Below are 27,399 nucleotides of genomic sequence, written 5' to 3'. Positions count from 1 at the left end.
ACACATGCGAACATGGCCACCTATAGCACTTAGCAAGTGCAAAATGATTACAACAATTATTAACTATATTAATATGCAGTACATCCTGCCAGGTACCCCGCCCTGGGCTTGTTTTTCTGGCATGTGTCAGCATGTTAGAAAAACAAAACTGCAGGTTTGGGGTTTTTTGGAACTCCAGACAAACATGTTGCCTCCCCCTCCCCCTAGGTGCTCTCTTAGGGAAAACAGGACACAGCCCAGATAACCATACTGATCCTCACACAGCCACACTTTAGTACGAGATTCCCACTTGTGTCAATGGGGATCCCAGGGCTCTTCCCCTGGTCCCAGACCTTCTCACCACAAGTGTTTTGCCAATATTTGCACTACCCCACTGCCTGCATCTGACAGCCTGGAATCTGGATGACTCCTGGAAGCAGAGAGGAATTGCTTTGCTCTAGTTAGAGATATCGTCATCTACTGCAGGAAGAAGTCAAGTAAATGCATTTAGGTGACTAGGTGTAGCTCAGATTCTCAAAACAATACTAGGAAAGAACACCTGCACAGATGCACGCACCCCGTTAGAGCTGAAAAGCCACTTTGCTGTCAATGCTGAGCAGAGTTTTTTTTTAATTGTTATACCACCGCTGGATTATTTCAGTGCTTATTTTCATGTCTTGAGTTGAGCTATCAACTTGTTTAATGAATAATTGCTGCTGTCCGGAAACGACATGCCCTCGAGTGATTCGTGACTGTAAGGATTTACTCAATACTCAAGCCCGAGGACCCCGTCCCAGCACAGCCAGGCGGCGGGCGAGGCGGGGGCTGGCACCAACCTTTGCCAGCCTACGGGGAAGACCCGGCCCGGCGGCCCGCGAGGTGCAGGCCACTAACACAGGAGCTGTTAAATGAGCTCGGTTCCCCAGCGGCGCGACGGCCCTTGCCGAGCGCGCGGCGCACCCGAGCGCTTCACACAAGACTCCCGCGCGCCGGCTGCGCTGCGCCATTCGCTGCCCCCGGGCTGTGACGTGTCAGTGACGCGTACACCAGCCCGCAACTCCCCCTGCTATTGGCTGAGCGGCATGAAGGCCGGGCTGAAGCTCTGCGCCTGAGCGCCAGGGCCGCCAATGAAGCTCCTCCTGTCCGGCAACGCGCATGCGCAGTGCGCTCCGCCCCTGGGACCTAACCATCCAGCGGGGACTGGAGCGGCGTCGCCGCCATGCTGTGCGGGGGACTCGGGGCGGCGCAGCCCGCCACGGCCGACACGCAGCGCATCGCCGAGGAGGTGCGCACCGGGCGGGGATGGGACGGGATGGGGCGTGGGGCGGCGCGCTCCCCTGTCTGCCCTGGGTGTGTCCGCCGGGCGGGGCGGGGGCCGAGGCCACTGTTCTCATGGCAGGGAGCCGCGCTGGGGGCAGTGCCGGCGGGAGCCCGAGCCTGGCAGCTGCATCCTCGGCCTCACACCCCATCCACAGCCCATGGTCAGGAGCGCATTCGTTCCTGCTGCACCAACGTGCTACCTTCATGTCTGGCAGAGTGAAAACGTGTTGTTGAACGCCCCAGCACGCCGGGCGCTGACCTTGCCCTGCTTCCCTCTCCATCTGCAACCCCCTTCTCTTCTCTTTTTAACCAGCTGTGGCGTTATATTTTCGGCTAGATCATTAATAGCAATACTGAATAGTTTTGGGCCCTAAATTGAGACTACAAGGCCCTCAACAAGGGGTGATAATACCCCGTTAATAGGGACCTACCAAATTCACAGTCTGGCAGTTTTCACAGAAACTGAATTTGGTATAGCCCCCATGAAAAAGTGCAGAAACTGAAAAAGCAGGAAAATGATGAGTTGGAAGATGGCTGCAAACAGAAAAGGGCAGGGAGCTCTGGCATCCTGGAGTGGGGGTGGGGAGCAGAGATTGGCCCTAAAAGTCCTGCCCCTCCCAGTCCCACCCCACACCTCTGATTGGCTGAGGAGCCCCAGAAGTCCTGTCCGTTCCTGGAGGTTGACAGATGGCTCAGCTGCAAAAATGGCACCAGACATGATTGCTGGGACCACAAAATCCAGAGGCTGTCTCTGTGAATTAGGTGGATCCCTACCTATTAACAATGACTTCCTGAGACCTCAAGCAGTCCTAAATCAATTCAAGATGTGCTACACTGTATGCTAATTTCAATCAGAATATAATGGAATGTCAAGTTAAATTCAGGTATTTTCCAAATCACAATTTTAATCTTAAAAAAAAAAAAAAAAGCCCAAAGTAATAATTATTGATATTTCTTGTTGAAAAACAGGGATTGTCAAACCTCTGTTTTGAGAGGGGAAGCTTTTTCAGTTGAAAGCTCTATGAAAAGTCACTTTGCTTAAAAGTAAATCCTCTGAGATGAATTCGTAGATATAGACATTAGGGCTGGAAGGGACCTCAGAAGATCATTGAGTCCAGCCCCCTGCCCAAAGGCAGCTTGGGTCATAGGATCCCAGCAAGATAAGCATCCAATTTGCTCTTGAAGGTGTTCAATGTAGGTGCTTGAACCACCTCCAATGGCAGGCTGTTCCAGACCTTGGGGGCTCGGACAGTAAAGAAATTCTTCCTCATGTCCAGCCTGAAATGGTCTTGTAGTAGTTTATGACTGTTCAACCTCGTCATCTCTTGGGGCGCTCTGGTGAACAAACATTCCCCCAGATCCTGGTGGTCACCCCTGATAAAGTTATAGGAGGCCATCGGATCACCCCTGAGCCTGCGCTTTTCCAGGCTAAAAAGCCCCATGGCTCTCAGCCTATCGTCGTAAGGTCTGTTTTCCTGACCTCTGATCATGCGCGTGGCTCTTCTCTGGACTCTCTCAAGCTTTTCCACATCCTTTTTGAATTGTGGAGCCCAAAAGCAGACACAGTACTCCAGCTGCGGCCTCACCAAGGCGGATCTTTGAAAATTCGTTTATCTAGTAAACATAATTACACACACCTTCCCCTTAACTTTGTGCTTTTGACAATTGCTTCCCAAGTTTTATAGAATATGGTCTTGGTTGGCAGTCACCAGATCGATTTGACAAGTGATATGATCCAGGCTTGCAGTCCTAGGGACTCGGGTTCCCTCCTTTTTGTACTTGCACAAAAGAAATAAGGCACAGGCAGTGGCAGGGCAAATGTATTTCTGGCCCTGCACCTCTGGGGTGTCTTAGCTCTGTAATGGGAAGTTTGGTGTCTGATCTGTTCAGTCTTTGTCACCGGATAAAACTGGCAAGGGCCGGCCAGGGTGCTGTCTTGCAACATGGACTGGACACTTGTCTAGTTGGAACTGGACTAGAAACCCCCCAACTCAGGGTATGTAAGGCAACACAGGACCTTTCGGAGCGTTTCAGTTGTAGTCACCTAACTGGACTTCATCCTTCAGTTCTTTGTTCACTGAGATCTCTGTTCTTCTCGGCTACAACTTCTTGCAAGCTCTCTTTCCTCCTGAGAATGACAGTGCCAGTTAGTCATTGTTACTGTGGTAATTGTTATGCTTGGGCCTGCAAATGCCTGATCTCCACTGGTTTGGGTCAGAAAAATAAGTTGAGCTAGGTGGGGCTATTGTGTAACTGCATGGTTTGTTTTTTTCACTCGGTGCTCTTCAGCACCTCAGTTGAAAATTCATTGCAGAAGGGGCTTAATAGCAAGTGTAGAGCACAGTTGTTCAGCCCTGAGAGTGGAAGATACTGCAGGGGGCCTTGAATTCCTCCCCAGCCTCCACAAGGCTTGTGGAATATCCTGAATGCAGAAGTCCTTTTATGTATACAGCATATAGTATACTACTCTAACCTCAGGTTTCACACACCTATGTTGGGTGCAAGCAACTGGAGTGTGATTTGTACGGGGAAAGCAGATGTGCTGATTTGGAAGCTCAGTGGAAAAGATTCTCACCAACAGCCTTCCCCCATGAATATTTACTTGAGAATGGACAATTCTGCTCCCAGGCTGGTTTGCATATTAGCTCCTTGCTTGTTTCCTGCCCTGTGTGAATGGAGAGGTTTGTAGTTGTGGGCCAAAAGGAGGTGAAGTTACTGGTAACCAACTTTTTTACAAGAAAGCAAATTCAGTTTGAAGTCATACCTCTTGCTAACGTAGAGCTTGTAGTGCTCCCCACCTTGTAGACTTGTGATTTGAACACAGGAAAGATGAGCCAGAACTCAGGATTTCAATTTCATAGTTGTTGGGGCCTGGAAGGGACCTTACTGATCATCGGGTCCAGCCCCCCCTGCACTTGGGCAGGCTTTTTCAAGATTACTAGGGTGATCATGCCTCTGAGGCTTATGCCAGGCATTTCACTACTCTTAGTTTTCTGCTCTGTAGATTGGAAATAATATTTAGTTCTCAGAAGGTGCATCTACATGAGATGTTTACTATGCAGTTGACTAATTAACTGTGCAGTAAACATGCAGCCCTATTAGGCCACACAAAACTAATAAACTTTGCAGCAGGGTAGTACTAGTTAATACAAATACTACCCTATTGCAGAGGTTTTCTGGGTGCAGCAGCACACGTGTTGATGCTGACCAGCTGCCTGGGGCATGAAACAGGCTAGCCTGCTGGCTAGCCCCTCACTGAAACACCATTGTTCCCCTGCCAGTCCCTCTGCAACACATGGAGCCTGGTCAGAGCAGCCCGAGGCTGGCAGGCTGACCCCTGGGGTTAGCCTGTTCCAACCAAGCTCCATGTGCTGCACATGAATAAACTCCAGGGTTTATTCATATGGGTTAATTACACATGTAGATGTGCCCAGTGGGTTATAAAACTTAATATTTGAAGTTGGAAATATAAAAACACTTATTTGAAGGACTTATTGCACCTTTTGGTATCTTTGCAGCAGCAGGACATTGGCCACCATGATCCCTATGCTTTACCTGCAGCAGGTTAAGGTGTTACGTCTTGAATTGTATTGGTATTAGTTGACTGTATTTTTGCTCATAGGTTAGACTGTGGGTGAGCAATTACTTTGACTGGAGATCTGCTTAATGAGCTTTGGTGAGCTGTTGAGAGCTGCAAAGGTAGCCCCGACCCCTGACAGGTACCCTGCCCCTTGGCTGCCACCTTTGTCACCGAATTCCCTCCCTTTGCCTCTGAAAGTACTCCTTTTAAGAGAGGGGTTTGCCATCTTGGAACCAGAAAAAAAACAAATCACATGCTAAAAATCAAACAAAATCTAGTATAACATATTTTAATTTTGTTTCAAAAATTTTTTTGTCCTGATTCATGTGTTTGCATAGTATATGTAGAGGTGATTAAATAATAGCTCAAAATAAAGTCTTAGTCTTGTATATTGTATGTGGGTGAGTGTGTGTGGTGGCGTGTGGAGGATGGGGGTGGGGAAGTGTATGGGTGGGTTTGGGGTTTGTGGGAAGGGTGTGGGGAGTGGGTATGGTGAGGGGGGACCCACCATATAAGTATGGTCCATGGGGGGACCCCCCCACACACATGCCCCCACCATGATACATAGCCCCCACTGCCAGCAGCAGCAGGCAGCCCAGCCCCTAGGTCACTCATGCCCCATGGCAAGCAGAGCCCCCCCAGCAGCACATGGCTCCAACTGAGTCCCAGGAGTTGCACGTGGTGGCAAGGAGCAGGGCAAGTGTTACCTAGATTGCAGGTAGCCTTGTGGGTGGGCTACTGGTAAGAGGCAAAAACAGGTCTACAGCCCAACCTTTTATTTGCTTGCACCTTAAAACATGAGAACAAACATTTACCCTAAAGTTTATCAGCTACCTGCAACAGAACAACACAGAGGTGAGAGGAGGGTGGCATACAGATTGGCAGGAGGTCTTCTTGAATTTGCAGAGTTCTCCAAATTTTCCTTCAGGCAATATGCAATATTTATGGCTGGTTTAAATAGTCTAATAAATGACCTCTGATTAGTTTTATTTAATTATTTTTGGTTCACTGAAATTTTTGGTACTGGATTGAACCAGATGTCAACTAGTTGGAATTTTTATCTTTGGGAAGGAGGGAGGGTTTCTTATCTCCTTTCCTTCCCCATTGTAGGATGCTGTTTCTGTTTATTCTTTACCTTACTTTATGGCCTTCTCTGACAGGCTATTTTTGTTTTTACATATTAAGCATTTTAACAAAAATATATCTATTATAGCAAAATAACATTGAATACATTTGGTTACATCAATCACTACTACTACTACTAAAGATAAAGCTATGATATAGCATATATGGATCTTCTTTTACGCCTTGTGCTTTGTTTAATTGTGTTTGATGGTTTCCTTTATTTGCCGACCAAGATAGTTGTCATATCTGCAAAGGTTCACACTGGTTACTCAGAAACAGGCTTTGGGCCTTCTGCCTAGCAGCATTTTTTCAGCTTAGCCTAGGCCCCTTGAAAGTGGCTAAGACTGGTAACACCAGGCCACCAGCTCCATTGCACAGGGCTCCCTGCATCTCAAAAACAGCTCCTGTGACTTGGCCAGAGCCTCACAACATCAGGGGGAGCCCCGCATGATGGAACTGGTGGCCTGGACCTGTTCCCTGCCACTGCGTGCAGTTCCTGGGACTCAACAGGGACCAGGTTGGAGCTGGCCCAGGTCCATCGCGCAGGACTCCACATCACTCCTGGCCAAGTCCCTAGAGTTGAACATAGCAGCAGGGAGTGGGGCCAAGGCCACTGGCAGTGGTTCATCGCCCTAGCAGCAGAGAGGGAGGAGCACTTTCCATTGGTGGAGGAAGACAGGCCAGGCCTCACCAAGATGGGAAGGATCGAGACAACTACCACCAAGAAAAAGCAATGGGTGGTGGTGGTTGAAGACTCCCTATCTGCCCACCTGACCTGTTGTCTTGGGAGGTCTGCTGCTTGCCCAGAGGCCGGATCCTAGATGTTAGGGAGGGACTACCGAGGTGCATCCAGTTGGCTGGCTACTCCATGGTACTCATCCATGTGGGCTCCAGCGATACTGCCAGGGGAGATCCTGAGCATATCAGATTGACTACAGGTCTCTGGGTGCAAGGGTGAGGAGGTCTGGGGCTCAGGTTGTGTTCTTATTGATTCTTCCGATCAAGGGAAAGGGCCTGGGCAAGAGTAGGTGCATCCTGCACATCAACCCCTGGCTATACAGGTGGTGTCACAAGCAAGGCTTAGGCTTCTTCAACCATGGAATGTTCTTCCAAGAAGGATTGCTGGAAAAAGACAGAATCCACCTGATGAAGAGAAGGAAGAGCGTCTTCACAGACAGCCTTGCTAACCTAATGAGGGCTTTAAATTTGGTTTTCCAGGGCAGGAAAACCAAAGCTGTGAGGTAAGTGGGAAAGCAGGAGACCTGGAAGAAGAGCAAGCAAGAGGGGGCAACAGGGGAGGTACTCTCATACTTCCTGAGAAATTAGGGCAATCAACTAGTTACCTCAGGTGCCTGTACACAATGCACGGAGCCTAGGAAACAAGCAGAAAGAATTGGAAGTCCTTGCACAATCAAGGAATTATAATATGATTGGAATAACAGAGACTTGGTGGGATAGCTCACATGACTGGAGCACTGTCATGACTGGGCATAAACTGTTCAGGAAGGACAGGCAGGGAAGAAGAGGGGGAGGAGTTATATTTTATGTAAGAGTTGTGTGATTGCTTAGCACTCCAGTATGAAGCTTGAGATAGGCCTGTTGGAGTCTGAGTTAGAGGGGACAGCAACAAGGGTGATGTTGTGAGGGGGGTCTGCTATAGACTACCAGACCAAGAGGAAGTGGTAGATGAGGCTTTCTTCAAACAGCTAGTGAAAGTTTCCCAATAACAGGCCCTGGTTCTCATGGGAGACTTCAGTCACCCTGACATCTGCTGGGAGGGCAATACAGCAGTGCACAGGCAATCCAGGAAGATTTTGGAGAGTGGGGACAACTTTCTGGTGCAAGTGCTGGAGCAGCCAACTAGGGGCAATTGTCTTCTTGACCTACAGCTCACAAATAGGGATGAATTGGTGGGAAATGTAGTGGATGGCAATTTGGTCAGCAGTGACCATAAAATGATTGAGTTCAGGATCCGTAGGAAAGGAAGAAAGGAGAGCAACAGAGTAAGGGCCCCAGACTTCAGAAAAGCAGACTTCAACTCACTCAGGGAACTCATGGGCAGGATCCCCTGGGAAGCCAGTCTGAGGAGGAGAGAAGTCCAGGAAAGCTAGCTGTACTTTAAAGAAGCCTTACTGAGAGTGTAGGAACAAACCATCCTGATGGGCAGGAAGACTAGCAAGTATGGCAGAAGACTGGCTTGGCTTTGCGGGGAACTTTTCAGTAAACTAAGTCACAGAAAGGAAGCTTATAAGAAGTGGAAACTTGGACAAATATCTAGGGAGGAGTATAACAGTGTTGCTCGGGCATGAAAGGCGGAAGTCAGGAAGGCCAAAGCACAATGGAGTTGCAGCTAGCAAGGGATGTGAAGGGTAACAAGTGCTGGGCAGCTCAGTTTGAGGAGGAGGTGAGCAGCCCTCAGTGGTGCAAGAACAGGTTAGGGACTAATTAGAAAAGCTGGATGTGTAAAAGTCCATGGAACTGGGTCGGATGCACCCGAGCATGCTGAGGGAGTTGGCTAATATGATTGGAGAGCCACTAGCCATCATATTTGAAAACTCATGGTGATCAGGAGAGGTCCCAGATGATTGGAAAAGGGCAAACATAGTGCCCATGTTTAAGAAAGGGAAAAAGGAGGATCCAAGGAACTGCAGACTGGTCAGCCTCACCTCAGTCCCTAGAAAAAATCATGGAGCAGATCCTCAAAGAATCCATTTCTAACCACTTGGAGGAAAAAAAGGTGATTAGGAACAGTCAGCATGGATTCGCCAAGGGCAAGTCATGCCTGAACAACCTGATTGCCTTCTACGATGAGAAGACTGGCTCTGTGGTTGCAGGGAGATTGGCAGGTGTGGTGTACCTTGATTTTTAGCAAGGATTTTGATACGGTTTCGCACAACATTCTTGCAGGCAAGCTAAGGAAGTATGGGCTGGATGAATGGACTGTAAGGTGGATAGAAAACTGGCTGAAGCATTGAGCTCAGAGGGTGGTAATCGATGGCTCAACATCTGATTGGTAGCCAGTATCAAGTGGAGTGCCCCCGGCGTCAATCCTGGGGCTGATTTTCTTCAATGTCTTCAGTAACTGGGAAGATGGCATGGAGTGTACCCACAGCAGGTTTGGAGATGGCACCGAACTGGGGGGAGTAGTAGATAAACTGGAGGGTAGGGCTAGAATTCAGAGTGACCTTACCAAATTGGAGGACTGGGCCAAAAGGAATCTCATGAGGTTCAGCAAGGACAAGTGCAAAGCCCTGCACTTAGGACAGAACAATCCCATGCACCAAGACAGGCTGGGGGCTGACTGCTTGGGCAGCAGCTCTTCAGAAAAGGAAGAGTGGACAATAAGCTGAATATGAGCCAACAATGCGTCCTTGTTGCCAAGAAAGCTAACTGCATACTGGGCTGCTACCCCCTTCCCCGCTCCGACTGGCACTTGCGCAGCAGCTGTCACATTGCGAGGGTGCAGCGCAGCTTCGCAGGGTGTTGCGGGGCTCCACACACTGTCTAGGAGCTGGGGCCGCTCGGGCTGAGTGCTGCCAGGCTCCAGGGTGACTGCTGGAGCTGCCCCAGCTGCACTGCATCCACACGATGCTGCTGCACAGGTGCCAGGTGGGGCAGGGAGGTGCTCCCCACTGCCCTGCATGGGGGGGCCCTCTGAAATCAGCCAAATTGAATTGGGACAGTGATTCAAATCACCAAATCGAATCACTGTCCCTCTGAATCAGCAGAATCCAAAGCCAAATGAAATACTTGCTGCTTCACACAGGCCTAGCGTGCACCCCCTGAGATTGGCTGCCGCTGGCACTGCCAGCGGTATCTGGGAGTGGTCACTGATCACCAGTCACTGCTTGGCACTTGCCACCCCACCCCTCCCCCTGCCACCAACACTGCTGTGGCTGCCTGCGGGCAGTCCCCACTTGACCTGCCCTTGCCATTGACGTCATTGCGGCTGCCTGCGGGCAGTCTCCACCCTCCGTCACCATGCCACTGTCACCGCCACCTGCAGGCAGTTGCTGTGCACCCCCAGCCTCAGGAGGCACAAGGTGTTCATGCCTCCTGATGTCCCTTCTAACCCTAACTTTCTGTGATTCTGTCATGCGGAGCTCCCAGCTGGGTCCCAGGATCTACATGAGAACTGCAGGTAGCCCTGTGCAATGGAGCCAGCCTGGTCCCGCATTCACCCCAGCCCCAGCACCGACCAGCCACACGCTCTCACCAGACCTAACCCCGGGCTCTGCTTCTGCCAGCCCCACATTCCTATGCTTCTGCCACTTCCCTACATGCTGCCCAGAGTGCTGCAGCAGGGATAAGACGCGGAGCTGCTGGAGGCCAGGGGAGCCAAGTAGTTCCCTGGGTGGCTGCATCAACAGCAGCAACAGCCCTGCCTGGTAGCCCTGCCTGGTAGCTGTGCGCACTGGCTGGAGCTGGAGCCTTCCCACAGGTAATATTAGGAGCACAGCACATTTTCCTGGTGGGAATGGGCAGGACTTCGCCCCCTGCAGAGCACAGCAAGGGGAGCCATGGGCCAGGTTGGATACAGGTGGGCTTGTTTGAATTCTTATTCTGTAATTTAATATGTCCTGTAATATATATTGTAGATAGCAAACTGCTTTGCTTAATTGCATGCGTGAGTAAATTCTGTGCAGTAGGATAAAAAACGGAGACATGGAAAAGGACTGTAACTTGCAATGAATGACATAACAATGTAGTTAGAAGCCAGATCCCCAGACTTTCATTCCTGTACAATGTCTGCTGTCTAGATTTGGTAGCCCTGCTTTACTGAACAATTCTCATTTTACCTCTTCACCTTAGGAGAGAAAAGAAAAGTGAGCGAGATCAGCATGTCTAGAGTCTGCATTAATGTGATCCAGATCACTACTAGTTTGATCTGAAGCACTAACTCTGTGAGCTAATGGTCTCCAGACTTTTATATTTTGAATAATTTTTATTTTTTTCAGGTGAAGTCTCAGGTAGAAGAAAAGGAAGGGAAGAACTTTGATGTTTTTGCTGCAGTGGAGTTTAAAACCCAGGTGGTTGCTGGCATGAACTACTTCATCAAGGTACAAACCAGCAGGGAATAGTATCTCGGCATGTTTCTTCTTCAGTCAGTCAATTACAGAGAAGTTTCTGAGTTGGCTCTAAACTAAGGCCTTTAAATTACAAAACAAAATCTTGTGTCATAACTTCTAAGGTAATTCAAGTTGAGACTATTATGAGTAAGCAAGGGGTAAAATCCTGAAACAGATGTTGTAATGTTTGGTTTGGGGATAATTGGAAACCCAGGAAATCCACAGTTTAAAATAATTTAAACTTTTAAAGAATTTAAAGAATGTTTACATTTAAAAAAAAAAAACCCAAGCATGCTGAAGCACAGTGCTGCACCCAGCTAGCTTTAGCTCTGCCTGGTAGTGATGCAGTGTCACAGCCAGCTGAATTGTGACTAAGACATTACAGTGTTTGTAGTTCCAGATTAGATTAAAGCGCCTCTGTTGTGAATAAATGAATGCTAGCCCTACTGCCTAAGCAACTATGATTATACACTTTTCACAAGTGGTTAGCTGAAGGCTTCTATTTCCTGGAACTGATTTTCCTTTTCTTCTTGCCTTTCAGGTACATGTTGGCAATGATGAGTTTTTGCATTTGCGGGTGTTCAGAAACCTTCCTCATGAGAGTGTACCACTGAGCCTCTCCAGTTATCAAAAAAGCAAGACTAAGCATGACGAGCTGACTTACTTCTAGAGGGTACTTAGAGAGGGCTTCCTTGTATGCTATCTATAGGCTGCAAACTCCTGTTTCCTGTGCCAATGAAAAGAGATTTAAAACCATCTAAGTCTGAAAAAAACGAATTCCTCTTATGCAGCTTCCCCCCGCCCCCCTCCCAGTCCCCTCGTCCAGGGAAGGAACCAGTTTCTCTACTTCTTACACTAATGTAAATCTGTAATTTCAAGAAATTGGTAGACTTAACAGCCATGTAAAATCCTACACAAGTGAAGAATCATGTCCTTTGACTCTGTTGTGATCTTAATGGACAATAAAGTATCCAGAATGTATCTGAGAGAGAGCAGTAGAAGTGGCATTTTTTAAGCCCTCTTACAGAGTGGCACTATTAATTTATAGATTCATTTTGTTCTCTGCATCGTATTTGCAGGGATCAAAATATAGCAGCATCCCATGGAACAGACATGGGAAAGGTTTTAAAATATATATATAGATTGGGTTCAATATTCAGACATTCCCTCAGTGATCAGGTCTATCTTCTATAAGGGCAGGATAGCATCCCCAAGTAGAGCAAGTGTCCAATATGAAATATCTCTGGATCTAACCAAAAGCCCTTGTAAATCCACGCTTGCATTTTCTAAATAATAGAATGATAACTACTGGTGATGGTAACTGGCTGGTGTTTGCTTCATTATTAAACATGTATTTCTCCGTTTGAATTGTTTGATTTCATGAGGGCTTAGCTTTATCAAGTTTAGATTAAAAATACTCGTTCCAAACCAGGAATTTCATTATTTTCATTTTGGGGATGGGAAATTAAAGTGTTGAACCAAATCAGTTTTCATTTTGCTGAATTCTTTTCAGCACATTTTTATAAGAAAAATTGTCCCTCACTACTCCCTCTTTTACACTTCTTCTCACTGAAAAATTGGGGACAGGACTAGGGACAATGAAACAAAGTGGGGGGAAGTTGTTTGATGTCACCTGCCTTCAAGTTTTGACCTCAGTGGTTGGTTGTTGACCTGCCATGTAACAAAATAAGAATGCCCTCAGCAATCAATGTGTTGCTCATGCCATGATATTTATTGTCCTATCTCAAAAAGCAGGCATTTGGTTTGGCTGCAGAAACAAGTAGCCATAGAAAACACAAGCTTGAGGGAACGAGTCACCTCTGCGCTTACAATCCAAGATATTCCAAAGTGAGCACTGAGTCAGCTCCTCAGTGGCCTTATTTTAAAGGAATTATTCTTCACAAAGTCATAGGACACTTTAAAATTTGGACCACCTGTTTAGGGACCTGTGAAAAGACCGTCTGACTCTTTGGAGAGGATTTCTGTGGTGCCTGGAAATACGACTTTGATGTTTCTGTAATTGAGCATACCCCTGTAGGGGTCTGTCCTGGTAAAAGAGTCAAAGCAGAGTGCACAAGAGCTTATGCCTGGGGGTCTTTTAGGCTACAGGCTCTAGTATTGTTTCTTCAAGTCTGATTAGTAAAGGCAGTTTAGGACCTAGCAGGAGTTTTGAATCACTTTGCAGGTTAGGTACCTGCTATTTGAAGTATTACATCCCCTTGGGCACAGGGCAAGAGTTCAGAAGGGATGTATTAGGTGAAGTGCCTCAGAGCAATCCAAAATTTTACTGGATACCTGTGGGCTTCTTCAGGCTTCAAATACCTTTCAAAAGCTATTGCAGACACTCAGGAGCAGCACCAAAACCCTTCTGGACAGGGAAGACGAAAGAAACAGACTGAGACTCACAGGTCCAAGAGCTTGTTGCTGTTAGAGGATTTATCTTTACTTGAAATTCAATTTGAGTACAAGTGTAAGTGTGTTCCTTGATGAGCTGGAATATGAAGCACCACTGAATGTGACCATCCTCTGTCACAGGGTTACTCAACTTCTGGCCTGTGTGCCAGATCCAACCCACAGTGCTGTGTCATCTGCCTTACACGGCTCCTGATAGGTCTGGAAATTTGGGAGGCAGGAGAGAAGTGGCACTGCTCCCCTGCTGCCAAATCTCTAGACACATGGGGAGCCCCAGGCCCTGTGCATTAGATCTGGCACCTGATCCCAGCCTTCAGTGCCAGGCAGTGGTGGCACTGGGACCTAGTGCCCGATCTTGGTGTGGGGAGCTGGGAGTGGGTGGTGACAGCCCTTAAGGAGCTGATCCTGGGGCAGGCGGGGACAGTGCCAGACCCCGAGGACCTGATCCCAGAATACGGGGCAGGGAGGGGTCAGTGCCAGGCTTCAGGCCCAATCTGGCCTGCGGTTGAGCAGTACTGCACTACCAGGACAGTAGGGAGCACTGGGAGTATAACTAAAGTTACTGGTTTTACCTGTGTGCAGGAAGGGCTGCAAAGTTTTAATAAGGAATAAAACTGTTCTTGTTAAGGGTGTATAAACATACTTCCACTGACCAACATGGCAGTATGGGCCAGATGGGAAGAGATGCATGTGCTTTTGTAGAAGGGGGTAGAGAGGGATTCAGGGTTGGGGTGGAAAGGAAGAGAGGGAGGGTGCAGCTCCAAGAAGTGCTTGCTCAATAAGGATTGTGGCCTCCAAGAGTCTGCACAGATATCTTGTGTCATGTCTAGTCTTTGGACTACTAAAAGTTTCATTGGTCCAGAAAGCCTGCTCAAGCCAGTGAGAGGTCTCTCATGAGCTGGTGAGTGTGCTAACCAGTGGGTCATGCTCATACTTGCTCTTTCTCTGGCTCAATGAGTTGCAAAGTCTTCCTGGCAAAGTGGAGGAGCAGTAATACAGGGGAGGAAGGGAGAGTGAGAATACAAGTTTCTCTGCATCCCCAAATAGTATCTAGTCTTTTAATCTGGGTAGGCTCCTGGGAGGTCCAAGATGTTGATTTCAGCCCTTCTGACTGGCTGCATCTACATAAGACACTGACTGCACAGTAATTACTACACAGTTATTCAGTACTTGCTGAGTACTAAATGACTGTACTAAATTACTGTGCAGTACCGTCCCTGAACAGCTTTTTGGTGACACTATCTGCAGTAGCTTGTTACTCCTGTGTAGTAGCATCATGTCCCACTTTGTGCATGCTATTGCACAGTAGTAACAAGTGACTGCGCAGTCAGCATCTCATGTAGACATGGCCAGTGAGGTGGAAATTGGACCCAGCTCTTTGACAGCCTGGCTAAGTGCTCTAACCAGGGAGCTGCCATCGCTGGTTCATATTGTACAGTGTCCGATCCAGCAGGCCTGGTCCGAGGGCCCTGAGACAGGTGTTATTTTGGCTACAAAATATAAAGCACTATAGGAGGCCACCTGGTTGGAGGGTGACAAAGGTGCCACGGAGATGCACTCTCCAGCCAGGGGGCAAGAGACAGCTGCTCTGTAAGGGAGCTTGTCAGTGAGACAGGCCTGCAAGCCCTTTAGAGTTCCTGGCTGCCTGGTAAGAGCTGTCTGAAGCCAATCTCAAGCTGTCCAGGAGCCCTTTAAAAGTTTCTGGTGCTTTAATGGGGTGCCGGTGTTCTGGCACTAGAAACCCCCTAAAGGTCCTGGTCACTCTTGCTGCTAGGGCTCCCTGCAAGCCTTCCACAGCAGCGAAGGCTGACTGGGGGCTCTCCACCATTTATGCAGAGCCTTTACCCTGGGCACTGGGTGGCAACAGTGAGGGGGCTGCCTGGAAGTCCCCTGCAGTGACAGGGATGGATCAGAGGGCCTGCACACACCCCCCTCCGGTGTAGGGTGCAGGCCCCTCATCAGCCCCTGCTGTTACTTGCAGGCAGTCCACACAACTTTACCACCTACCGGACCTTTACATGTGATCCCTGCTGGGTGGGGGCTCAGTGAGCAGAGCCGGCGCTGTTCTCCTGCTTCCAGCAGAGCATGGGGACCGGCTCTGCTCATCCCCTCCCCTGTGGGACTAGGGCTCTTCCTGGCATCTGCTTGGGCTGTGGGGGTTTCAAAGGATGAGGGGGCAGCCCAGGACCACCCACCAGCACCATCCCTGGGTCTTGGGCTGCTGGCATGCCAGGAATTTAAAGGGCAAAACTGGTATGACTGGACAAGGGGCAGTCCCAGGGTCTAGGGCAGAACCACTTCCAGCCCCGTCCCCTTTTTCAGCTGTACCAGGGAGGAAGCAGCATACCCCGACAGCTTCACAGAGCAAGCAAGTTTTCCTTCCTTTTGGGGTGAGGGATGAGGGAGAGCAAGGGACTGTGGGCTACTGATACAGAGAAATACTAGTCCAACATGGTAAATGGGCGAAAAAAAAACTTTCTACCACAACAAGTTGCAATTTTAAATGGTTCTTTTTTTTGGCAGATTCACCATTTTAGGGCAGATCTCCCATGCTGATTGGCACATATCGAACCTAATGTTTGCTTCTGCCTAGCTACTGGTGCTCTGATTATTGGAGGAGCTGGGGGCATCATCAAGAAACCTGTCATGCTTGGACCACTACTTCCTAGAGGCATAGAGCTCTGTCCTCTTTGGCTCCTGTCAAGGTTGTGGATTGGTGAGGCCGGCCCACTCCCAGAGACTCATGGATCCAGCATGCTTCCAAAACTCTGCAGGACAGTCCCACGGATCTTGATGGCCTGGCTGAGTTGGAAAACAGTGCTCTGACCCTCACCACTCCCTACCCAGCACAGATGCAGCCTGGCTAGGCAGCCTCCTAGTACCCCCAAAACCACATGCTCATGCACAGCAATCACTGCCTGTAATGCCCTTCCTTTCCTACTGTGCTCCCCATGCCCTGCTCACCCAGAGGGCTTGCCCTACTCCCAGTGCAGGGAGGTACTAAGTAGCTGTGAGACTTAGGGGCTCCAACTGCCCTTGAACCTGGCCACTTCCTGGGTACACTTGTACAGAGGGTGGTAGCGCACCAAGCAACCAATGAAGCAGCACTTCTGCCCTACTGAGCAGGCTGTCAAGGCCACAGGATGACACAGCTGCTCCCCTGTGAGCTATGCTGGCAGGGCCATTCCCCCACTCCCAGTTGCAGCCCAAAGTGGACAGGGTACACATGTCTGCGGTCACTAGCCAGACAGCTGTTGGCAAGCACCTGCAAAAAGCAGGAGCCTGGTCAAAGCCAATGGTGGTGCTGCAGGCAGGGCACAGAGAGGAGCAAACTCAGAGCCTGAGCCCTAGGCTGTCCCAGGGCTACCGGGTGGGCTCATGGCCATGGGATTCAGCAGTCTGGCAGAGGGCAGGAGGAGGAGCACAGAGGAACCTGTAGCCCAGGCAAAGCTTTGTGCTGCCAGCCAGGCTCAGAGCTCATGTCTCTTGGATGGGCAGTGTTGCATGTGTGCCCGATGGCACCTCTTCCTTGGGGGCAGCCTGGAGGTCCCAGGGGGCAGCCTGGAGGTTCCAGGGCCAGTCTTTCCCAAATATGAGCCTACTGGAGCTCAGCCTGAGCACCAAGGAGCTGAGCTGACGAAGCAATGGCCCTATACATATATATGGGCAGCAGGGCTGAGAAAAGCTGTAACTAGGGAGAAGGACCATTCTGCCTCCAGCCGGGGCACAAGGGCAAGGACACCATTCCCATGCTGTCCTCATGAGACCCAATGCAGTTTTCCCAGGCTGCAGCCAACGTCTGAAACACCAGAGACAATGGGGACAGGGAATCACCCCACCTCTGCCAAGTGGCAGGGCACATCACTGACAGTAGTATTTCTGCCCCCTTCCCGCCACCCACTAGTCATTGTGGCTGCATTCATCGCATTGTAGTTGGCTACACAGGTAAAATCCAAATGGGCTTCTCTGTAATGCAGGAGATCACAGCTTGCAAGAGGCACAGCTGAGCATTGCCCAGCTTGAGATGCCAGACCCTACCTAAATGCTGAGCAGATAGAAGTGGAGATTTAGGTGCCAACAAGTTGCTGAGCTTCTGTGACAGGGGATCCGAGCCTTGTTACCAGGAGGTAGAGCGGCCCCTCTAAAACCAGAACCTTCGGGCGCGGCCGCCCAGTGGAGCGGGGCTAAGGCCCCAGCCCCGCCAGCTGGTCAGCTGACAGGAAGGGAGAGGCCAGAATCAGGGAAACCTCGGGGGAAGAAGGGGGGGGGGGCGCGGAGGCAAAGAGGAGGGCTCCTGATGACTGCAGAGAAGCTGTGGCAGCCATGCTGTGACACAGAAGCACAATCAGATGTAAGCAGGCAGTTTGCCTCTCCTATCTTTATTTTCTTTCTATGGCCGCAGGGGCCTATGGTTTACGTTTAACGTTAAAGCCAGTGGTTTGTGCCTGAGGCTGTAGGGGAGGAGGAGGCCTCGTTGGCGCCGTGATAGAGGGCTCAAGGAGCCCTGTGCCCTAGGGGGGCAGCACTAGGGCCACAAGCCCAGAGTCGCTTGAAAGGAAGCTAGGAGCCTTGAAACCGAGTCCTGGTGGGTGGATTTAAGCGAACGGTCCTAGCTACAGAAGGAGGGGCAAAGCCAAGGGGGTAAACCCCCAGCGAGTGATACCCCAACACGAAGAGAAAAGTATAAGGCATGGGGCACATAAAGGGAAGGTCGGAGCGTGCATCTTGCCCGTAAGGCAACGGCTCATCCTACAGGTGGTGAGCCTTAGCCTGTCTGGGAACGTTTGGGTCAGTCGCCCTCTTTCTAAGAACCAAGTAACTTCAAGTCCTGGCAGGTGAGTAAAGGTGGGGAAGCTGATCCCCAGGGGAGGAAAATACAGCAGGACTTGATGGGTGCCCACTCACTGGCCGACAAACATGCAGCCGAAGATGGCACCTTGTCACAACTTCCTGCTAATGTTCTCGGCTCCAGCCAGTCCACACAGTTCGTGCACTGATCTCCCTTCCACCTTCACTGGCCTCACAAAGTGCTCTACAGAAGGAGCAGATTGTGCCCTCCCCCCTTCCCCTGACCTGGGCTGTGTCTAAGGCCATGAGCTGCCCGGGTAGATGACCACTAGTTGGGGGACATTCCCTGCCTAGGGCATGGAGCTGCCCTGTTATGTCTGTTGTCATTTTCTCCTTTCTGGAGGGCAGGGTGCTGCGAGTTCATAATTGTACAATGGTTTGACTCCAACTCAAGAAACCTTCACTTGGCACTAATTCCCCAGCCCATTACAGCCCTGTCTCCAGCCTCCCCCATGTGGTAAAAGTCGCTGAAAGCTCCAAGCCTGTCTGGATGCCATCAGTTTCCTGGACTCTTGTCTGTCTAGCTTTCATCCTGGGTCTAGCATAGACTACATTACACCTCTGGTAATGACCTGTACCTGGAGATGCACAGGAGAAATTGTGCCCTGCTGATCTTACTGGCTCCTTCAGTGGCCTCTGCAGCAGTTGACTACAATAGGCTGATAAAGCGTTCACATGACCTGGCAGGGATCTGTGAAACAGTTCTTAATTGGTTTCACTCTTTCCTGGTAGGGAGGGCCCAGGTGGTGGAGATGGGCAAATTCTTGTTACCTCCTCAGGACCTTTCCTGTGAGGCCCCAGTAGCCACTTGTCACCCCTCCTGTTCAGTGTATGCATGAAGCCACTGGGCAAGAATGTGCAAAAATTTGGAGTGAGGTATACGTATGACATTCAGCTCCACCTCCTGCTTACCTGAAACAGGCCCTGCAACGCCATTTCTTTCCTAGTGCCTGGCTCCAGTTGGGGCTTGGGTGCAGGTGAACCAACTGCCTCTGTCTTGTCTGGATTCAGTTTCAGTGTGGTGGTAGGCAGAGCAATGACAGGCAGGGAACTGGGATTTTTCTCATTGTGTAGGAAGTGCTGGGCAGCTGCCGTGGGCTAGTCAGCCCTCCCCACGGAACAGCCAGAAGCCCGCATGCCCTCTGGCTCCTCTCCGCCACCATCAAGAGCGCACAGCCCCAGCCCCAGCCTGCCCGGCTCTTGCTCCAGACTGCCCACCCATGCTGAGCAGCAGCAGCGGCTGGCCAGAAGCTGCTGCTTGACGTGAGGGAAAGGCCGCCCCTCCCTCCACTGCTGCTCTGCCCTTCTTGCTGGAGTCACCTAGAGCCTGCGCCCAGGCTACCCTGTGGTTCCTCTCCGCTGCCATCACCGCTGCCTCCAGACCACTCGGCGGAGCAGCTGTGGCAGTGCAGAGGCACTGCAGGGCAGCGCGGACATGGGCTCTGGGCAGCTGCTTTTCCTCTACACCAAGTAGCAGCTCCTGCCTGGCCATCACTGCTCTGCTGTTCACAGCGTGGGCGAGCGAGTCTGGAGCAGGCGTGGGGTGGGCCAGGTGTGTGTTTCGGCTGGTCTGGAGCTGGTCTGCTCTGTTGGGCCAAGCCCAGAGCAGGTGCAGGGCGAGCCGAAGTCAAGCTGTGAGTGCGCATACCACAGGGCCGAGGCCAGCAGCAGCTGTACGGAGCCACAGCCCCTTGGACTGCCACCTGGAAAGGCAGTCCAGCCATAAAGCTTCCCCAGCCCCGCTGCATGCCCAGGGGGCAGTGGGGTGCGCCAGTTCCACTCCTTTTCTTGGATGCACCCCTACCCAAGCTCAAGTGTCTGTCCTGGTGCTTGGATCCAAAGCTGCACCAGTTCCACTCCTTTTCTGCCTGGAACCTCTCCACTGATCGTGCTGAGGACTCTGCCTGTCTGCCAGATCCAGCAGTGCCTGGGGACCGCGACTAGTTCAAGCTTCACTGAGTGGTGAGACTCTCTCTCCCTCTCCCTCTTCCTCCCCCTTCCCAGGAACCTTTTACTCTCTTACTCCAGGCACAGCTTTCTAAACCTGGCTTTTGCTAAACAAACTCGAGCTAGGCTTCCCCAAAAACCTGACTGAACCTGTGTAATACTGTAACTCTTTATTTGTCTCTCTCTTGTATGGCTGTCATTACTGGTATCATCACAAGTTCATATACCTGGCAATAAATAACGTTTTTGGTCAAGCTGGCTGCTATACTTTCTCTCTGAACCTCACCTACTCTTCCTTCCCCTTGACCTCCCCATTTGCTCTACAGCAACGCTGCTTTTACCTAAGCCAAAGATCCCTGTAACACCCAAAACCACAGTGGGGTCTGCTCATCAAGGGGGTTACTACTAGGACCCTTGTGACAAGAGAGTGTGATGTGCTGAGTTTTGAGGCGCATGAGGTATCAGCTGAATGTGCTGATCGGACCCAGTCTGCTCAGACGTACCCTGTTAGCGTGTGTGTATGTGTGTCTGGCTGCATTTTATTATTGTGCTGATGAACTGAGTTCAAGGCATTTAAGGGTGTTAGCCTGTCAATGCTAAACAATTCGGACTGGCTCAGGCGTGTCATGTTGATCTGTGTATGTATGTGCGTACATGTGTTTGACTGATTCTGTGGTTGGAGGAACCCAGCCCCATGGAAAGCAAGTCCTGCAAAATAGCTCCATTGGGGGTGAATACTTGCAGAAGGGAGATATACAGCTCTGTATAGAAACACAAGTAACAAGCAGCACTTTGACAGAATTACAGAGCCCCCCAGAAATGTACCCCTAATAAATGGGCGGTCCTCAAAGGGACGGGTAAATCTGGTAACAAACAGCACCATGCATTACTACCCAAAAGTATCAAGCATAAGGTTTTTGCTTTTCTGGGTACAATTGCCACATTTCCACAGTGGCCCCGTGTACATTAGCAGCGATCACTGCTGCCATAAAAACTATTGCTGTGTTATAAAAACTATTGCTGTGTTAAATTATTTGTCAAAATCATATTAGTTTGACTTTTATCTGTTCACTGATACACAGGCAGAGTAAGCTTGCAGCCTTCAGTGGGAGCAATAGAAATCTTCCCTATTACTGCTTTAAAAATAGTTCAGTGGATCATTTCTGGTTTTGCCAGTTTGATATCCAGCAAGTTCTGGTCCTTTGTTTTCATGAGGAAGGCTCTGAAACACCCGTATGTGCACATAATCATTCTCACCAACTTGAACCTGTAATACAAAGCAAATGAGGGGAGTCAGGATCAAAGACAAAACAGCTAACAAAAGGATGACTTTAAAAAGATGCAGTGCTATCTCTTCAGGATCACAGCAATTTTGAGTGATGAGAGTGCAATTTACCACTTGCTCACGGTATCATTATATATGTGGAACCCAATCTGCAGAAATGATCTCATGTCACATCACATGTGGCTAGGGACAGTAAGGCCTGGTGCTCAGGTTGCTGTAGAAGTAGAAATTGCTACCCTGGTCTTACAGAACACAATCCAAACTTGCCATAAGAAGGGTGACTTCTCTGTTATTGCCTGTACTGAATTTGGATCAGCCAAAATGTATCCTCCACACAGCCCCTTCATCCTTTTATTTTGTGCTCAACCTCCTGTTGTTTCCTGTTGTTGGCCTGGTGCTTCACACAAACCAACACAGGGGCTTGTACTAAGGCAAATTCTCAGCAGATGGGGAAACTGAGGCAGAGATAACTGGCTGCTGGAATGGGATAATTGACCCTCTTCTTATACACAAGTTAACAATGAAATAGACACACCTCTGAAAACAAGGTTCTGTCGGAGTATACAAATATACATACACAGTGGTTGAGAACCTAAAGAAATACGAAATCAATGCTGGGGAAAACATATGAGCTGGCAAAGAGATGAAGCATGAGAAAGCAGGTTCAAAGAGACACAGTTTTGTGCTTTGTTAGAATAGACTCAGAGGTGAGAAGAGGAAACAGGCTGACAAAGGGTCAAAACTAAAAGTTCTCCTTAAAGAGAAATTAGTTCCTAGGTAAAAAAAAAAAGGATCTGTGGATTAATTCAGAGGCAGGACCTGGTTCAGGAGGATGCAGAAAATGGGCATTGCAAGCCAGTGCTACCCAGAGGTTTGATCTTCAAAGAAGCCTGTAGTCCATAGCATGAACACAGTGACAGGAAGAACAGCGAGCTCTTACAGCTGCTCAGCAAACCAGCATGAAGGCCCTTGATCAGCTATGGTCGGTAAGTACATAAAGGAATTGGCCACTTCAAAGTAAGCCAGTCAGCACATACGGTAGAGGATGTTCTCCCTTTTGAAGGATAAACTTATATAGCTAGAAGGACGTGATTCTGTTTAGTCCATGAGAAAAAGATACTGCCATATCCAACCAGCCTTATTTAAGCCCCTGGGGAAGGGGGCTGGACTCAGTGATCTTCCAAGGTCCCTGCCAGCCCTAATGTCTATGAAATGAGTAATAATAAGATATTTCTGACGGATAGTTTTACATCTGATGCGCTGTTGTTCTGTTTGGAATTTACTCACTGGTTGTATGCATTATTACTATATACATGGCATGGCATGCTCTAAGTGTGCTCTTAGGTAGCAGGTTGTGTATTTTAGGAATGGGCTGAGGTGACCAACCTGATTTCCTTCTATGATAAAGTTATAGGCTTGAGGGGATCAGGGAAATAATCATTAAGAAGGTAAAGAAACAAAGACTAGACTTTGGATAAGGTAGAAATGTAACTGGTTGGAAAATCATAGTCAACAAGTAGTCATCAGTGGCTCAATGTCTAGATGTAAGGAGGTGCCAAGTGGTGTGTCCCAGGGGTCTGTCCTAGGTCCAGCATTGTTTAACATCTTCATTAATGATGTGGACAATAGGACTGAGCACACACACTTAGCAAATCTGCTAATAAAAATACGAAGTTCGGTGAAGTTGCAAACACTGGAGGGCTGAACTAGGATCCAGAAAAACCCAACTGACTGTGCACCGTTTTTCTAGTCTATCAGGATTCAACAACATTCAAAGTCCTGCACTTCGGATGGAAAAATTGCATGCACAAAGACAGACTACGGAATGAGTGGCTCGGCTGCAGTACTTCAATGAAAGAACCGGGAGTTACAGTGGCCCATAAGCTGAATATCAGCCAGCAGTATGCTCTTGTAAAAAACAAAAACAAAACAAAACCAGCCAACAGCATACAGGTTTGTATTAACAGAATTGTCACTTGCAAGTCAAGGGAAGTGATTGACACCTCATACTGGACCTCTCTCCCACTACATTTGCTCACTGCTTGACTGCCCTGCTCACTGCAAATGTCATTTGTGTTCTGCTTCATTTTTAGCCAGAACACTTGTCAAAATCCCTGGTCTTCCATCTCGCAATGTGTACTGACCTTGATCAAGTAGATGGTCCCAGCAACCACTTGGGTTTTATATTCTATGGCTTTAAACATTGGATAGGTCTTGTTTTCTTTTCCTTCCAGCTGTGCCTTCACCTGCAAGAAAGGGAAAAAGAAAGAAGGTTTGGTGGCATACCCCTTTTCATCACATCACTGAAACTCCCCCACCCCCCGCCAAAAAAAAACTAAGTGGAAAGCAGAAAAGCCCTCCAGTCTTGAAGCATGGGCGTGAGGATGAAGAAGGGGCCGGGGGTGGCTGCTTGCAGCAGGATGTGCAGCGGTGGGGCCGGGGTGGGGGCAGCCACAGGGGGAAGTAGTTCCACAAGGTGTCCTGACAGCAGCATGGAGTGGGGCATAGGGCAGCAGCAGCGTAGCTTTAGTCGTCCCAAGGTGAGCGGCTTGCTGCACCCCCCTGCATTGCAGTGGGACAGGTCAGGGGAGAACAGAGAGCTGGCAGCCCAGCTTGTAGTTTGTGGCATCCAGGGTGCAGCAGGGGGAGCCATCCCTGCCGCTAGGGCCTCTGACCCACACTGAGTGTCATGCCTGGGTCTGGCGGGGTGTCGGGCTGCCGAGCAAAAAGAACACAGGCACCCGCAGCCTGCGCTGTGGTGCGGGCAAGTGGTCCAGCGGGGCTGCACCCTCTGTCCGCCTGTCGGGGAGGGCATGTGGAGGCACTTCCGCCATCTCCCTGCTCTCTCCCCATCCCATCTTCCCCCCTGTGCTCCAAGACTGCTGGTAAGCTTTTTTGGGGGAGGGGAGTTGCAGGAAGCCCACCAAAAATGCAAGGCTGCCGCTGCAGAGCCGTGCCCAAAGCTGTGCAGCCAGCTGCCAGGCAGCAGCGACAGCAGCAATGGCAGTGTGGTGGTGGCTGGGCGGCACGCAGCATCCTCACCACCACCTCATGCCACACAGCGCCGCCGCCCCTGGCCGCACAGCTGTGAACATGGCTCCGTGGCAGCAGCAGAAGGTTTTGTAGGCAGTGGCCGTCACCGCCGTCATGAGCGGCCACTGCCACTTACCTGTGGGGCTGCCTACAAAACCTCCCACTTCTGCCGCGGAGCCATGCCCGGAGCTGTGCGGCTGGTGGCAGCGGCGCAGCGCGGTGGTGGGGATGGGAATGGCTGCATGTCGCCTTGCCACCACCGCACGAACACTGCCACTGCCGCCCGGCGGCTGGCTGCACAGCTCCGGGCATGGCTCCGCGGCAGCAGCGGGCAGTTCTGTAGGCAGTGGCCGTCACCATTGCCACGGGCCTGCAGGTAAGCGGCAGCAGCCTCCGCGTGCAAGCTGTGCTCCGGCCGCGTGCCAGCCTCCCTCTCCCGGGCAGGCAGCCGGGCAGCATGTGTGGCCTGCACATGGCGGGCACCACCACGCTGCACCCTGCATCGCTAGCCCGCAAAGTCCCCCTGCAGAGGGGCACCTCTGCCCTCACCCCCTGGCCCTGCTCCCAGCTCCGGTGTACAGCAGCCCCCTCTCCCTCAGGCCCCAACCATCTTCGCCAGCCCTGCCCCACAGCCCCACTTACCTCCATGCTCCAGGGACGAAGGACAAGTCTGAGCCTCAGCCCAGCCCTGGCGGCCTCAGGGGCTCAGGCCCTGCCCTGCCTTCCCCTCCCCCACTGCCAGGGCTGGGGGTTTCCCACCACCTTGCAAGAGCTCTTTGCAAAAGCAGAGAATCCATGGATTTCTCTGCTAAAAAGAGAAGTCCGCGTTTTCAACAATAAAAACAGGGTCTTCTCCATTTTTCTGTGGGGAACGGAAAACCCGGCTCCCTGCGGATTGTGTAAAATCTTACAAAAACATTTCATTGATTGACTGCATCAATCTTAATATCTTGCTCAAAAGATTCCTGGTTGGGATTCTGAAATAAATTTGAACGTGTCAGCTCTCGTATATTGGTGAAATTTTTTTCATAATAAAGCGTATATTTTCTACCTCATAAAAGTAGCCAAAATCGCTTTGCCTTTTGAGGATACTTAGGCCACTTCATGACTTGCGATGTTCTCTAAGACTCCCGTGACCAGCCTCACGTGAGTGAGAGTAGTGGAGTGCTGTGGCACCGTTTTTGGTCCCAGGCCCAAATGCTCCAGTTGCTAGGCTGGAAAGAGCATTAGCTTCTAGTGGGCTGAAGTATGCAGGCTTGCACGCGCGCACACATGCAGCTCAAATGAAAGCCTGAGTTTACGTGGCTGCTAGATACCACAGACCCACTGTTTTAGACCGGTTCAGTGAACAATAATAGTGAATCCTGTTTAATCCTTGTAGACAGACTCATTAGCAATTACAGCTCCACAGATCTCACAGCCCAATTGCATTCGTCTACTGGCTGTCAGGGCTTTCAATTCTGTGGCAGGACTCATGGGGGCCCCTCTATACTGATGTCCCAGATTCCACATGGCTTCCATTGTGCAAGCACAACCAGTTATAAACTTTACTCTGGAGCTGCCACACGACTGCTGCCAACTCTCACAGACCAAGAGTTTCGAAACAGTTCACTCTTCCCAGATCCACTGGCTGCTCCGCTGCTGAAGAACCGTTCTCCTAGTCACCAAAGGAGAGCTGGGGTGGCGCTGGCACAGCACACGGTTGACAGCCCAGGTCACAAGTTTGAGGCCATAGCAGAAGTGCTCATGACAGCTCTGTCAGATCCCAAACAAATCGGCAAAGTCTGCTACGTATCTTATCACAAGGACATGAAAAAGTCAGCCAGCCAAAAATACTTCTTCTTAGACGCACGGGGTGTTGGCCACAACCGAAGCTACAGATTTTGTGTGGTGGGTGGGCTGTGCTGATGCTCCTGCTTTTCACTGAAAAATTAGGATCATGGCTTCACATCAGCTACTACATGGCAGTGCCTACCCGCACTTAAGATCTTTCCTACAGGAACCATCTGTTATATTTCTACGATGTGTATGCAAAATACTATTTTGTAGATCTGCAGTACCTTTCAAAGGAAGAATCTCAAAAGGCTTCACAACCATCTCACAGTGCCATTGTGAAAAAGGGTAATAGTATTTTCTCTGCTCTACAGGTAAGGATATTTACAGGAAGAGAAAATCACAAGCAGGTAAAGGGGCCTACCCAGAGTGACACGATGGGTTCATGCCTGAGTTAGGATCTTTGCTCTTGGCCTTCTCTGACTTCATGCATGGGACCCGATTTCATCACTGCTGAAGCTTCGCTAGCAAAAAGACTAATGCAGGGGAGTAAACACAACAGCGTGTTTCCTCTGTGGAGAGCCGGGCTCAACAACACTGTGCGTAAAGGCACTCTTGTCTTCAAAGTAGCTGCTCCTATTCCTGTTACTACTGGTTGAACTACAACAGTTAGGCAGGGTGGACTCAACTTTAGCTGCCTGCAGTAGTGCAGCAATCTGCATCGGTCAGGAATTTCTCTTGAGCTTCCAGGAAACTAGAAAACAAAGTGTCATATTCATTGGCCTACGGTCAGGAGTGCCACTCCCTAAGCAAGTCACTTCTAATCGGTAACAGAGGTGAATATCAGATTTTAAAATAAGTTACATTTTGATTGCAACTTGGCCGAGATGGCTTAGTCAGGGATGATCCTGCCCTAAGCAGCTGGTTGGACTAGATGCCCTCCTGAGGTCCCTGGCTTTTCTATGATTCTGTTTCCGAAGACTTCCAAGAATTCGCTTTACTTTAAAGACATCTTTTGTTACACAGTG

General features: G+C 49.9%; 2 protein-coding genes across 2 annotated transcripts in view; one reads left to right on the top strand and one right to left on the bottom strand.

Moving 5' to 3' along the window:
• The first annotated feature begins 1,154 nt into the window (after positions 1–1,154).
• On the top strand, positions 1,155–12,504 carry LOC109316223 (cystatin-B-like). The gene is made up of 3 exons (XM_019544128.1): positions 1,155–1,264; positions 10,963–11,064; positions 11,615–12,504. Exons 1-3 carry the CDS (start codon positions 1,199–1,201, stop codon positions 11,741–11,743), a joined length of 297 nt encoding a protein of 98 aa, XP_019399673.1. The 5' UTR covers positions 1,155–1,198; the 3' UTR covers positions 11,744–12,504.
• Positions 12,505–21,138: 8,634 nt separating this feature from the next.
• Positions 21,139–27,399, bottom strand: part of LOC109315892 (stefin-C-like) — a 13,138-nt gene continuing 6,877 nt past the window's right edge. Inside the window, exons 4-5 of the mRNA XM_019543855.1 lie at positions 23,710–23,814; positions 21,139–21,547 (exon numbers count right to left, since the gene is read on the bottom strand). Of these exons, the coding sequence (XP_019399400.1) occupies positions 21,419–21,547; positions 23,710–23,814 (234 nt within the window). The 3' untranslated portion in view covers positions 21,139–21,418. The remainder of the gene's footprint in view (positions 21,548–23,709; positions 23,815–27,399) is intronic.

Source organism: Crocodylus porosus, unplaced genomic scaffold (assembly GCF_001723895.1).
Source record: "Crocodylus porosus isolate Cpor-Errol unplaced genomic scaffold, CroPor_comp1, whole genome shotgun sequence".
NCBI lineage: Eukaryota > Metazoa > Chordata > Crocodylia > Crocodylidae > Crocodylus > Crocodylus porosus.
Note: the sequence above shows the minus strand (reverse complement) of the source record. Positions and strands in the feature narration are given on the sequence as shown.